The 13,844-nt window shown below is 43.2% G+C and overlaps 1 protein-coding gene across 1 annotated transcript in view; it reads right to left on the bottom strand.

Annotated features, from left to right (window-relative positions):
• Positions 1 to 6,419: 6,419 nt before the first annotated feature.
• NIPAL2 (NIPA like domain containing 2) overlaps positions 6,420 to 13,844 on the bottom strand; it is a 43,626-nt gene continuing 36,201 nt past the window's right edge. The window contains exons 8-11 of the mRNA XM_044424225.1: positions 10,775 to 10,863; positions 7,609 to 7,672; positions 7,022 to 7,116; positions 6,420 to 6,683 (exon numbers count right to left, since the gene is read on the bottom strand). Of these exons, the coding sequence (XP_044280160.1) occupies positions 6,589 to 6,683; positions 7,022 to 7,116; positions 7,609 to 7,672; positions 10,775 to 10,863 (343 nt within the window). The 3' untranslated portion in view covers positions 6,420 to 6,588. The remainder of the gene's footprint in view (positions 6,684 to 7,021; positions 7,117 to 7,608; positions 7,673 to 10,774; positions 10,864 to 13,844) is intronic.

The raw sequence follows: 13,844 nt of genomic DNA, 5'->3' as shown, positions 1-13,844 counted from the left end.
TGAAGGGAATTCCAGTCCATCATAAGGAGGAATGGACACATTGTACATTCCAGTTCTAGAAGATACCCCAAAACGTCTGCAGTGTACTGGAGCTTTCTGGCACACTTATGGATTCATGTAGGATCCCTTAGATAAACTGTATTGTGGTAGAATATCGGACAGATCCCTGAAACAGGCAGTGATTTTCCATGATCAGGATCAGTGATGCCATACATGCAAGACATCTCATAGGGATGCTGGTGTCTTCTTTTCAAAAGTGGGGATAATTCAGTTGTCCTTATTGCTGATGCGTGGATGAATAGATATATTGCTGAAGTCCATATAAATCCCTGATAGCTCAGAAGGTTTTATATAACTTAGTGGTGGACAACCAGGGAGGTTCAGGGGCTATTGTCACCATCCCCCCATTTGCAGGCTGCAACTCCCCTGCTAGCATAATGGGGGGGGGGGGTGATTAGAGAGAATACGACATCCATAAAGCTATGGAACGATTGTCCAATTTAGCTTGGAAAGAAGCTAATTTTGATGCTCTCTAATGGCTGCAGATGCCTTTTATCCACACAAAGATGTCTTTGACTTTCTGCCTGATTTAAAATCCCCCCCCACACACACACACACACCACAGTTTACACAACCAGCAGGATCTCCAAACTCTCCATGTAGCATTTTCAAGGGGCTAGAGGTGTTGCTGTGGGAGAAGGTGAGGAAGCCCCACTTTTCACTGGTGCCCTTGATCCAGCATAATTCTAGTTCCAGTCTCTAGTCTGAAAGTAAGGATAGGTTCTCATGTTTTTGATATAAATTCAACAAAAGTGGTACCTTCCCTCTCAATTTAACATGCTAAACATTTCTCCAGTAAGGCCTCCACATCACGATGAACGCAAAGATTTGCCTTTTTCATAATTCTGCCTAGACATGGTCATTTTGAGGTGTCTCATCAGAAGGAGCAGGATACAGATAAGGGAAATATTTGTGATCCTGTAATGACAGCAAAACCCCACCCTGAAGAACCTCAAAGGAGCTGGCTTGAAACAGACTTCTGGCACATTTTTACTGATTAACTTATGTTCCTTAAAATATGTAAGTGCAAGTCAATTTTTGGCTCAGACCAGGAACAAAATGCAAGGTAGATTAGCATAGCAGCCTATTTAATTGCATCATATCTTGAAGCGTGGGATGTTTCCCTTCTACCGTCACCATAGTCTCCATGCTCTTGCCATGTACTTTCTGAGTTCCTAGGATGGTGACTTGGGGGAGGGAGAGTAGTGAATTCCAGCCCCACTTGGGAAATAAGAGAACTCAGTAAATGGGAAATGCAGAATCTGTTTGCTTTTGGCATTTTGTGAACCTCCCTTTTTGTTTTTCGTTAAAAGGGGCAAAAGCTAGGCTAAAGACTGCAGAGCTCTGCAGAGAGTACAATAAATGGCACACCAGCAAACAGAGTAGGAATGGATGCCAAGCTTGTCACTCCCCATCAGTGGTTTGGATGGATTTCCTCCTCAGAGAAACATTTTGAATGCTTGGGGCTAAATTGTGCACAGGCAAACAGGTGGTTTGCTTTACCAAAGGGCATGTGTAATGCTTAAGTGAACGAAAGCCAAGTTCTAGCAGATGTGCTATAGCTCACTCTGCTTGGTGGAAGGATATTTTTCATGTTATGTGTGGAAAAGAACAGTAACCCTGGTTCACTGGAAGAGGTCTTGGTCACAAAATAGCCATTAGCAAATGAGTCATCTCAATCACAGCAAACCACTGTAGGCTTCTTCTGGAACACATGCTGAGCTAGACCCAGCAAAGATCTGCGGGGAATTGAGTCAAAGCAGGCATTGTAATAGCGATACTACCAATCTTCCAATTCAAACTAATTACAGCACGACCCTGAACATATTACATTAGACGTTCCATTGATTTCCCGAAACTTTCATGTGTGCTTAGAACTCTGGATTTAGGGCCCTAATCTGGCTACATGTGCATGTAGCTCTATCAAACAATTAGCCGTTGCAATCAGCAGCTGCTTGGTGGAGCAACCAAATGCACCCTCCTGCTCCCATCCTCAGTTGTTTGGTGCTATTTTTGCTCCTCAGCTGAGGCTGTTTGAGTGCAGCCCGATCAGTTCCAAGAACTATTTGTCCAAAGGCCTTTCGGAATGACAGTCTTCATCCAGTAAGGGACACAGGTGTGGAATCTTCCTTCCATATACCTGCCCTTCCTAAGCATAGTGGAGATTTTAAAAATGTCTATACTGAAGGCTCCCATTCTGCTGTTTATGCAAAGCAGGGAGTTTGCCTCTTGAAAACTTCTCTAATCTAGGGTGGCATTTTCATGAGCCAGGAACATTGGCACCAATATGTTCTTATGCAAAGCTCTTGCCCAAGAGGTAGAACATCTTCCAGGATGGGAACCAGCTGCTGTTTGATCATCTGAAACTCTTCCACGGAGGCAGGCCCTCCGGAACCCATATTCAAACAGTTCATTGGGTGGCAGCATACACACACGTTTCTTGCATGTTAGTTGGACTGCAGTACAGTCCTGGGATCTAGAAATATATATGCACAGCTGAACTCCTGCTGTATGAGAGGCAATGTGCTGAGCGATGGCTTCAAGTCTCCACAGCGGATTCAATAAGGTTGCAGGGGAGTTATTCCTGCATTCCAGCTTCAGCTTTCCTCTATAATGATCTACCTATCTAAAAATACTGTCATCTAAAACAGTTTCTATCAATGAAAGACACAATGTGCATAAGATACACTCAATAAACTATGTATCTGAAATGCAAACACCTCAAATTTAGGTATGTAGATGCTTAATATTCAACCGGACCAATGTAGATTTGCTTTCAGTTATCTCTGGACGAGCACAGTGCCTCGATGGAGAAGGGGGCTTTTTATGCTGCTGTAAATGACAACAGGCTCCTGGAACAGATGTTGGCACAGCCAAGAGCTTTTTATTTTTTGCCATTCTGCATCTCCTTCCTTCATGGGAGACGATCAGCCAAGAAAAAGGTGAGTGGAAGGGCAGTTGCACTGGGTATGCCAAATTGTGTCTGTGTTTGGCAATCCCGCTGCAAGTCACTGCTTTTGTTCCTTTTAACAGCAGCTTGACATGTGCCTATTAGCAGGTGTTAATATGTATCTCCATGCCATAAAAACCTCCACCTATTTATTTTCCTAGATGAAGCTACAGTTAAAGGCATGGTAGCACCGCAAACCATTCCCACCCCTGCCCCACCACAGTTGTTTGACAACTCTGTTGCAATCCAGCAGAACAAGACGGTGAGCTGAGGTTGGAGCAGTGCTATTTGGAGCTGCCCCCGTGGAGCAGAATGAGATCCAAGCTTCAGCATTCACACAACTGATGGGTGGAAATTATCAGACTCTGAGAGCGAGAGCCATAATTACAGTTATACTTGCAGGAGGAGCAAACATCATTTGAACATCAAAACATAAGGGTGCTAAAAGATGCCGGTTGTTTCCAGATGAGGAAACCACAGAAAATGAAGGAAAAGTTGGCTTATCCAGGAATGTAACCAGTATGGTTTTAACACTCTGTGACATGGTTTGCATGACCACCGCAGCCCATTAAGGTGCCAGAAGGCAACAAGCGGCCAGTCCATGCACCATCTTCAGCTGCACCGTAGCATCTTCTCTTGTTCAAACATGCCAAGTGTGGCTTATTGAACAGTTGAACAAATCACCCCACAACCCTACAGCAGGCAACAGGTCCTGGGTGGACTGCCAACCACCCCAGCAAGCCAACACTGGTGGTTGAATAGAATGAGAAGTTGTGTCAGGCCAGGGTAATCACATGTGACTGGGATGTGCAGGCAGGGTGGTTAATAAGCCATCCTAGCTTGTGGATCACCTTGTGGTTGTGTGAACCAGGCCTTTGTGAAGTGGCATGCAGTCTTCCTTCAGTGAGCAAGTCAATGCATAAATTCTGCTAAGTCCCACTAGGAAAGAGTTGGATCCATTAGTCACTTGCCAGTCTCTCAGTAGTTGCAGAACATCATTCCTAGAACAAGTATCTGTGGCCCTCAATGAATCTGCTAGCAGCTGCTGCTAAAGTGCTTGTCCACCCAGAGCAACAGCATGGCTTCTGGTACTACTTCTAATGATAAGCATTTAGGCATCGGACCCATTATTGGAACAAAAAGCCTGGCATGAGGAGGAACGCATTTCTTTGTGCTCCTCAGCATGTCCAGAAATATGCTTTAAACTCAGTCTCTCTAATATAACAAGCTAACATCATGGATGAGAAACACACGTGCTATACGGAATCTGCAGACAATAAATGCACCACAAACATTTTGGAAGTTAGCATCTGAAGCACAGATGAGTTCTATGGGGAAAAGACATTACATGACTTAAACAGACTCGACAGTATTTCACCCTATCATAAGGTTGGGTGAAGGTGGGGGAGAATCCAGGCAGCTACATGATGCTGTTTGTACAACTGTTGCCGTTGTCGGATCCAAGGTAGAAGTGGCAGGAAAGATCCTTAGAATACTTCTTGATGTAAAGACATTGGAAAATGATGCCTGCTATTTTGATATGGAAAACATCAGCAACCACTTGCGGGGCGGGGGGGGGGGGGGGGGGGGGGGGGGGGGGGTCAGTGTGGCCTGTGGTTAGAGCCCTGTCAATGCCACCCTAAAAGATGAAGTCAATTTCACACATTTATGGAAAGGAAACTTAAGGACCATCTGCCTGAAAAATGGGCCTGAACAGTCCCCTGAACAGTTAGATGAAAAACAAACAAAAACAAGAAAGAAAATTTAAAGTAAAGGCGAAAAGTTCAGTTCTTTAAAAATGCATCTGGTAGATGAAGAGGAGCTCCAATGAGGTTGCCACAGTGACTGTTGAAAAGGAACTGAGGAAAAGGGTAGAAACTCTCCAGGAAGATATGTGCTATGATGATGGGGAAAGTTTCCTACCAGTTTCCTACCAGAAGGTCCTCAGCTATAGAAGTTTCCGGAAGCAAGACGTTGCACAGATGCAGAACATTTATGTGTGATGGACAGCAAGCACAGAGGATGTTACCCCATCATCTTTCCTGTAGGGACCCTTTAAGGCCTCTTGTATGCAAAGTCATGATTTGAATCTCATTTATATGGAGTAGAGGAATGTCTACAACCAGCACTCAGCAATGCTGCATGTCTGGTTACTTACACACTGGCTGTGCACCATCAGACAGGTCAGTCATCCTTGATCATCCACTGGAGAGGGGGGTGTGTATACGTGAGAGCAGCAGAAAGAATGAACACAAGAACACAAAAAGAACTATACCAGATCAGATGAAATGACTAGCTAGTCCAGCTTCCCGTTCTCATAATGGCCAACCAGATACCTGTCGTGAGTCCACAAGAAGCACATGAGCACAACACCATCTTTCCACTCATGTCCCTTAGCAACTTATATAGAGCCATCATGATTGCTGTTTCTGATAGCTTTATCTTTCATGTGTATTTGTGAGTGTGAGAAAGTGTTCAGCTGCACTGTTCTTCATGATCAATGGTGAATCCTTATGTACAGATGTACATGGAAGAGGAAACATCTCCTTCCATTGAGCAGAGAAGAGAGATTATTTCTTCTTTGCTCTCCAGACACAGTAAACAGAAGGCAACAAACAGCTAGAGCTGTATAGCAGCACTCAAGATGGTGCCTGTGCTAGCAGTTTCACAAACTCTGGTCCGTTCAGACCACCATCGTGTGTGTAATTATATTTTTCTCACATTTTCTGAGAGGCATATAGCATTGCATGGGTGAAGCAGAGGTAATTATTCCAGATTATTTAACATGGGGCTAAGTCCAGACTTAGGCTTAGAGTAGAGTCACTAAATTCCAGGTGAGACTTTTTTCGATTTCGAATTTATATCCTGCCTTTTTCCTACAAAGGACTCAAGGCAGCTCACATCATTCTCCTCCTCCATCTTATCCCCACATCAGCAACCATGTGAGGTAGGTTGGGCTGAGAGTCTGTGACTGGCCCAAAGTCACCCAGTTGGCTCCATGGCCGAGCGGGGACTCGAACCTGGATCGTCTGAGTCCCAGTCCCACGCTCTTAACCACTGCACCACACCAGCTTAAATTAGTTACAACTATCTTGTCCTGCCAATTTCAGTGGGCCTACAAATAGCATGACTAATGTGCACAAGGTACAAGGGTGCGGTCTGGCAGAGGTGGGATCAGACACAGTTGTGATTTGTCCTCCTTGCATTATTCTATTGTAATAGCAGTCAATGAGGCTATTTGCATAAGTCAAGCAATGTGTGAGCTAGTTCCATATTGTGGCACATGAACCACTTGGCACTGGAGAAGTTCAAGATTGCAAAAAAGACCATTGTGTAAGGAAAACTCCCAGAACCATTTAATGACTGCTTGCTTTTTTCAGACACAATAGTTGGCTTCAGTTGCATTGCATTTGTGATAGTCAGGGGATCCTCAAAGAGGATTAAATAACTATAAGAGCTGTCAGGATAAAATAACTTGACACATAATGAACATGTGTGATAAAAGGGTGGTGTTGAATACAAAGCCAATAAATAGAAGGTTTTTCTTGTTAACTGGAATTTAAGATGCTTTTTTTCTCTTAGCTGTGAGTCTTCACAGAGTCACATTCATTACATAAAGAGCCATAGGATAAGCTGTTTGAATCTGGCTGTATTTTGCTCTTCATCTTCTTCCCTGTGGGATTAAAATAACAACAATAAAAAATGCTTGGAGCAATGCTGATAAATTAAATCTAACAAGTTTAATTATTTTCCTCTTAAAAGGTTTCTCACCACAGGCTTCACTTTGTTTTGCTATGATAGACTGTGGCAATAGGATGGAAATAATTCAAGATTTTCTTTTCAAAAAATCAAATGGAAATAGCAAAAGAAAACAAGTGAAAAGCAATTTTTATTAAAAATGATTGGAACAGTTCTCTGATGTGGTTTTCCTCTTAAGCCATTCCACTAATGGACATTTTTCAGCTGTGTGAATATGGATAAGAGGCAAAACATTTCCAGGGTCAGACTTACCAGGAATGTGTCCATAGTCAATATAAAAACTCGTCAGAGGTTCATTGCCTCTGTTCTGGGTGATTATAAACACCCCAACAAAAGACAGAAAGCACCTGCAAGAAGAGTTATCAAAGTTATGAGATCATGCAGCACCATCATTTGCCTTGCAAACAGACTTTTCGAGCAAAGAGAACACACAGGGGAAACACAGGGTGCAGCCCCACATCCTCCCAAGCACTCGTGGGATTCCTCGGTGTCTCAAAGTCTCCAGCTTTTTCAGAGTCCCAGCGTATCTCACCTCACCTTAAAAGCCATAAATTTATCCCAGCATAAGTGTTGGTGGACTACGGGCACTTCATCAGAAGGACGAAGTGTTCTGATTGCACTGGGGCTGTGGGCTGGTATAGAGATGCAGTGAACAAAGAACCGTTCTGCTCGCCTCAGCCTCGCCCTCCACAGCACGTGCTCCACTGTGACCCCCACTGCCACCAGCTATGCTGGTTAAATATCATGGCTGTTGTAGTCCAACACATCTGGGGGTGACCAGGCTGGCAAAGGCCACCTTCACACCGAGTTGAGGGAAGTATTTCAAAGGATAAACTTACCCAAATAGAAACATGAAACCGCTCAGCAGAACTGCACCTTGGAATTCCTGATAAAATATGGCCCCTGGATTGAAACAAAAAGCCAAAAGAGCACTTCTCGAATGGCACTTAGACTTGATAGGAAACAAACCTATTCTCTCCTTAGCCAACAAAGGGAAATAGCAAATATGCTCTCAATCATGTAAAAAGCAGTAGGCTTGGATCCAAAAAAAGCCCTTCTGAGCAGCTATGGTACTTCCATACACACACTGAGGGGCTGCTAATTGCCCTTTCCCAGATGCTGTCTCTTCTGTCACATCAAATGCTAGTCCAGTGGGCTCTCTAAGCTGCAAAATGGCTTTGTCTGGGTAGGACGTCCTATGACGAGAACAGCCATCTGAAAATCTCCAGTACATGAGAAGAATGCTACAATGTGGTTTTTTCCATTTTGCCATATGTAGAGCCAACCTAATTCTGACAACACTCATAGGCAAACTGAAAGATTTGTTAAATATATAGCAATATAGTTTCTATTTCTGTTTGACTCACAATTAAGTGTGCACGGGCCAATCCAAATCAAGACAACTGTGCATGTGTGCAAGATGTTTACACTCCACCACCACCTCTTGATCCAGCCATATTACCCAAGACCTGATGAATTGCGGATAGATCTTGATCTGCAATTAAAACTTTAGATGGTTGTCTTGCTAGTTAACAGCCTAACCCTATGCCTGTATGGATATGCTGCCTGGGGGATTCTGGGAATTGTGGGGCTTTTTTCTTTCTAAAGATGCATAGGATTGCAGCCAAAACTGATGAAAACCAAAAGGATTGATTGCCACACCAAGTTTCATGCTGATTTGCCAATCGTAAAGATACTCAGTGTTAAGCATCAGGTGAGCAGTGCAGCATAACCTCCATCACAGAGTGCCAAGGCCAGATGAACCACTGTGGATACACCAAGTTAATATATGCCTCTTTCTACTGCTTATGGTTTGTTATGCCATTGCACTAAATGGCACATCTGCCAATTTCTGCTGGCAGGTATGTATGCCACTGGACTGGGAACATTTCCTAATGATAACCGATTTGCAGAGGAGCATTCTGAATGCCTAGTAATTAATTATAATGAGAACTGGTTCAAATTGACAACCCTGACAGATAAAGCTAATGGTTAAGACCTTTCATTATTGTTTTTAATGGGCCTTTATGCAGGTCAAATTCAGTATGAGTAAGGATATTTAGGAGTTGGCCTAGAAGCTAACAGAATCAAATTCTCCATTTGGTTACATCATTACAGCTGTTTTTGGGTCAATCTTTCCTCTGGATTGTACAGCACAGACCTATTTTAACCCAGCTGCTGAACCAATCCATATTTTTAAGCTTTGGTGAGCTCCGCATAAGTAATTGACATAAACTAATGGAATTTCTGTATGCACATCTCCTGAAAACCAATGACAGAGCAGCCCCCTGTGTGTGTTAAAGGGGTCATAAAAGTTATAGTAACAATAACTTTTTGGCTCGCTGCAAATGCAGCCTATTGGTCCCACTGTGCTTGCTTGCTCTTACCACAGTGTGCAATTGTAGGGAATTGGAGTCTCCTTTCAATCATATCCAGTTCAAAAGTTCTCACCCAAGATAAAATGTTAATAGCTTAAAATGGCTTTGGATTCGTTCTAATTCCTTTGCCTTAGCTGAGCACGTCCAGCCTGCCGAAACAGAATACACTCTCTGGCTGCTATAGAACACAGCTGGTTGTTATCTTGGGGGCTTGCCCCTTTGCTGAAATGACTTTAGCAGGTAAGAGAATGAGAAACCAGCACACACATTGAAAAAACATTCACTGAATGTCACTGCAGGTACCTCTTATAAAGCCATACAACAGGAGCAATGGGGACCGTCAACCCTGAGAAAATGACACTGTGATGACATTGAGTTTTGCTCCCCTATGAATCAATGGTCATATTCAAAATACATGTCCAAATCTTGGGCATGTTCCAGAAGCACTAAAGTGCTTTAAAGTCCCATTAATTTCAATAAGAGAGTCAGAAATCAGAGCCCTCTTTTCAGCATATGCCTTGATGGCAGGGCAGGAAGAATAATGTTGTCTCCTGTTTCTCTTTAAAAAAAAGAAAACTGAAGCTACTGAGCCAGTCTAGCTGGCTTCCTTTGTGGATGAGGACTGTGATGCAGAAGCTGTAAGATCCTGGCCTCTCCTTTGTCCTCTTTCTCCACCATCGTCTCCCCTTCTGGAACTCTCCAAGGTCTCCTGAGATCACTGCAGTTCTTTCCCTGGTGGCTGTGCATGGGCAGGGATGGCAGGGCAGGGATGGCAGGTCAGTCTGATGTTGGCTTCTCCTTCCTGAGGTTGCAGAATTGACTACAGGCTGGGGAGTGGGACACAGACATATCCTCTGGTCCCTGCGATGCTCTCCCTGGGACCAAAGGATTGCTCTGTCAATTCTCTCCCAGTGCAGTCAATAGGATCTAAAATGTGCTTAATGTTGTCTTCATCATGTCCTTCATACATTATACTAGGAAAATGTTCATCAGACTGACAAGCAGTTGAGAGCAGTCCCATATATTCTGGAGACTCCTAATCTCTGCATTCTGCATGCAGATATACCCCTCTAAGGGCCTCTGTTGAGGTCAGGCCACTCTAGCGTTAGAAGCTGAGGAGGAGGTGGCATAAGATTTTGCCCCCGTGATTCCCAATGTTCTGTTTGGACTGGAGTCCAGTCACTTGGGGCCTAAATGTGCTCCCTGTGCTATGTATTCCCTCCATCCCCAATTTCCTACAAAACAGGAAGAGGTTCCTTTTGCATACGTGGTTTAATGTTTTGGTTAATGATCAGCCATTGACTTTCTCTCACCCAAGTCAATGAGAGACAGTGAGAACCAAGCATGCTCCTATTGGCAAAGCTCGGCTCACTTCCTATTGCTAAGACAAGAACACAGATCAGCCTTTGTTGAAGCTAGGAATGATGAGAATTGTAGTCTAACTCATCTGGAGGGCCCCAGGTTGGGGAAGGCTAAGCTATACCATGACAAAAAGTGGAAATTCAAGAGCCAGCTTTTACAGAGAGAGTGACAGCTCTATAAAAATCACAAGAGGAAGGCATCACATCACCTGTTTTCCCAATTAAAGTTTGGGGTGAGGAGAGAAAGCTTTAAAGTGTGCGCTAACCTGTCAGAATAGCACTAATAGTGAAGAACACATAGTTCATCGGGATGACTTCTGCAGCAGCATAGAGATTCATTGCTTTGTTCAAGAACCTTGTGAGAAGAAAGTTGTGTTAGTAAGAATTCTCAGCCTATGCCAATTGCATTTTCATTACCAATCTGACAATTTTTCTTTTTACACTCCAAAAAAGCCCAATGCATATTCTGAAGGCAGCTCATCTTGGTCTGTCTATTGCCTGTTATTAAAATAGAGAAGAAAACTCCAGAATCACCAGAATTCATCATACAAGCAAGATCTCAAGTAATATTTTAATGCAGATTTTGTTCTAATGACTTTGCCCGGTCTAGAACCAAAATTCTTCATACTGCACAGAGTACTGCATAGACTTTTCATGTGGCATAGAGAGAGACAGCATGATCCTCTGCATATTTCACTCAAAAGTCAGGCCCACTTTGTTCAGTGAAGCTTATCTCCAGGCCAGTGGGCACAGGATTGCAGCCTTACCCCCTTCCTCTTGCAAAAGGGGAAATCTCTAGATTTAATTGTTGGTTTTACATGTCTGGAGGAAAAACAAGAAATGTGTTTACTTTTTAAGGGTTCTGAGGATTGAGATAAATTATCCTGAATAAATAAATTCCTAGGATAAAATCCGAATATTAAATACTATGGCAGGACCCAAAGAGGTACTTCACAGGCCTTTCTGAATGGCTTTCTTTGAACACTAAGCATTCATACTAACATGACAAGCTACTGCTGAAAGTTTCAAAAGCTATTTGCCTTGCAGCATCAAGCTCAGAGCAGATTCAAATCCCCACACAGATACGTTGGGCCAGTCAACATCTTTCAGCCTAATTTACACCACAGGATTGATGTGAGGAAAAAGCCCAAGTGGGAAAGCCTTGTACGCTAACTTAAGCATCTTAAAGCATCCTTCTCCAACCTGCTGACTGATCTCCCCTCTCCAAATGCAACAGACAAACTTTGGCCATCCGGGCAAGAAATTATGGAAGTTTCAGTCCAACAACATCTGCAGGGTCATATATTCCCCACCACTGCCTTAGAGGAAAGGCAGGATTTAGTTGTAATACCTAAATGCTATTTGAAAACGCATGATAAACAGCTCTTTTGGGTGCATGGAACTAGTTAACAAGATGCTATGAATCCAGTACTATTTCCAATGCTATTTCCAGTCGAAAGATCTGAAAATGTAATTAATCATTATTATTCTGTACATTAATCATGGTACAGAATAATACAAGTGGACAATCAGGTGAGCTAGAGAAATTCTTGGTTTAGCATTTTACCTGTGCTACAAACTATCTCTTAGCCTTGCCAAGCAATCCATAATGTAGGGGTGAGACCTGAAAAACTGGAGAATTGCTTGCAGTCAGAGTAGCCAAAACAGCAAGAACACTGGAAATGCCTTATACATTGTGAAACCAAAAGTCCTAGTCTAACACAATCCTGCTGACACAGACCGGCAGCAGCTCTCCGGGGATTGCTGGACAGTTTTCTGCACTGTTTAGAGATGCTGGGGATCAAATGTTAGAACTTCTACATATGAACCACTAGGCTTTGGCCTTTGTAAAAGATGGACCTGATATGAGACAGTTTCCTATGTTATCATGATAATTAGTCTGACCCACCTGTTATAGCTATTGTAAATTTCTGTGTTAATACATGTAAAACAACTTGGGCACTGCATTGTATAGTGGCCATTGGTTTCCACCCTGATCAGGCATGGAAGGCACTTGCATGGGATGCCAAGCTGCCCTGTGAATGACCTACGCAGGGTGGGTTGTTCATGGAACAATCCACAGAATGCCTGAAAGCCAATCAGGCTCCTAAGGCTCGTTCTCTCCCGCCTTCCCTCTTGGGCCTGCAGCTGGTATCCCAGTATCTTTTGCAGCAAATCCTGTCCTGGCTCCAGCTTCCCACTCCAATACCTGCTACCTTACCTTTACATTTCCTTTTTTTTTTTTTTTTTTTGTGGGATGCGTGAATGTATTTTTGGGAGTTTCAAAAAAGCACAATTGGGGCTGCATTTTAAAAAGTTGCCGCTGAAAACTGCACAAGTGTGTCTATTGATTCTTATGGTTGTGTTTCACTGGTCTGATGCACACTTGGCATTGTCTTGCCTTGTCAACAGCCTTGTAAGTTTCAGATGTCAAAGGGACCAGTGACTGCTTCCCCAGTTGGGCACCATTCACTCAGTCCAATGCAGCTGCCTCCCTGTTTTGTTTTTAACCATCACTGGCCTGCAATAACTGCAGCAGTAAGTGCTCTGAAGAACAGGAGGATAGTATCTCCCCTTTCTGTGGTCACTGAAAACCCAGGAAAGTGCTGAAATGGTAGAGGTCACTGAGAACAGAGAATTGCATTGCTGCATAAGGGAGTAATATTGCTTCCGTCTCCTTTTGGTGCACTCACTTTCACTGCTTTTCCTCTTTACTTTTCAAAGGTCAGCTAGGCAATTCAACTATGTGTAAATCAGCCTATATGCAGCCTTGCTTTGCCAATCCAGGACTTAGTCCACTTCCCTCTGAAAGCTGACATCCCGGACAGCCATACGTGTACACTTGGCAAAACACTGCCAAAAACATTAATTAAAAAAATGCACAGTTGCGCACTTTCCAGCTGAGTTAACAGCAACAATAATAATCAATAGCTTCTATTGTACTTATTTGAAAAGAAATAATTAGAACAACAACAATAGCCCCAATGGAAGAGCACACCGATGATGGCTTCCCAAATGACTGATTCATCACTGGGTTTTTGCTAGTTTCTGCAACTTACGATGGATGGGCACTATAGCCAGTCCCTGAAATGCAAGATAGAATCAGTCTCCCAAGTTCAGAAGACAGAACCCACCAAGCCATGCATTAACATAACAACCCATCACGATTAGTTACCCGTGATGAATTGTCATGGCATGGAAACTCCAATCCTGATGTATTTTACAGTGTGAGTCAGTATCAAGTATTTTCTGATCATCGGGGCCTCCATTCATCCATTTCAGTTCTATGGATTGATAGAAAGGGGTGGACAACTTGTACTTCTGTAGACATTTTTG

The sequence above is a fragment of the Varanus komodoensis genome, unplaced genomic scaffold (genome assembly GCF_004798865.1).
Source record: "Varanus komodoensis strain SLA01 unplaced genomic scaffold, ASM479886v1 scaffold14_1, whole genome shotgun sequence".
NCBI lineage: Eukaryota > Metazoa > Chordata > Lepidosauria > Squamata > Varanidae > Varanus > Varanus komodoensis.
Note: the sequence above shows the minus strand (reverse complement) of the source record. Positions and strands in the feature narration are given on the sequence as shown.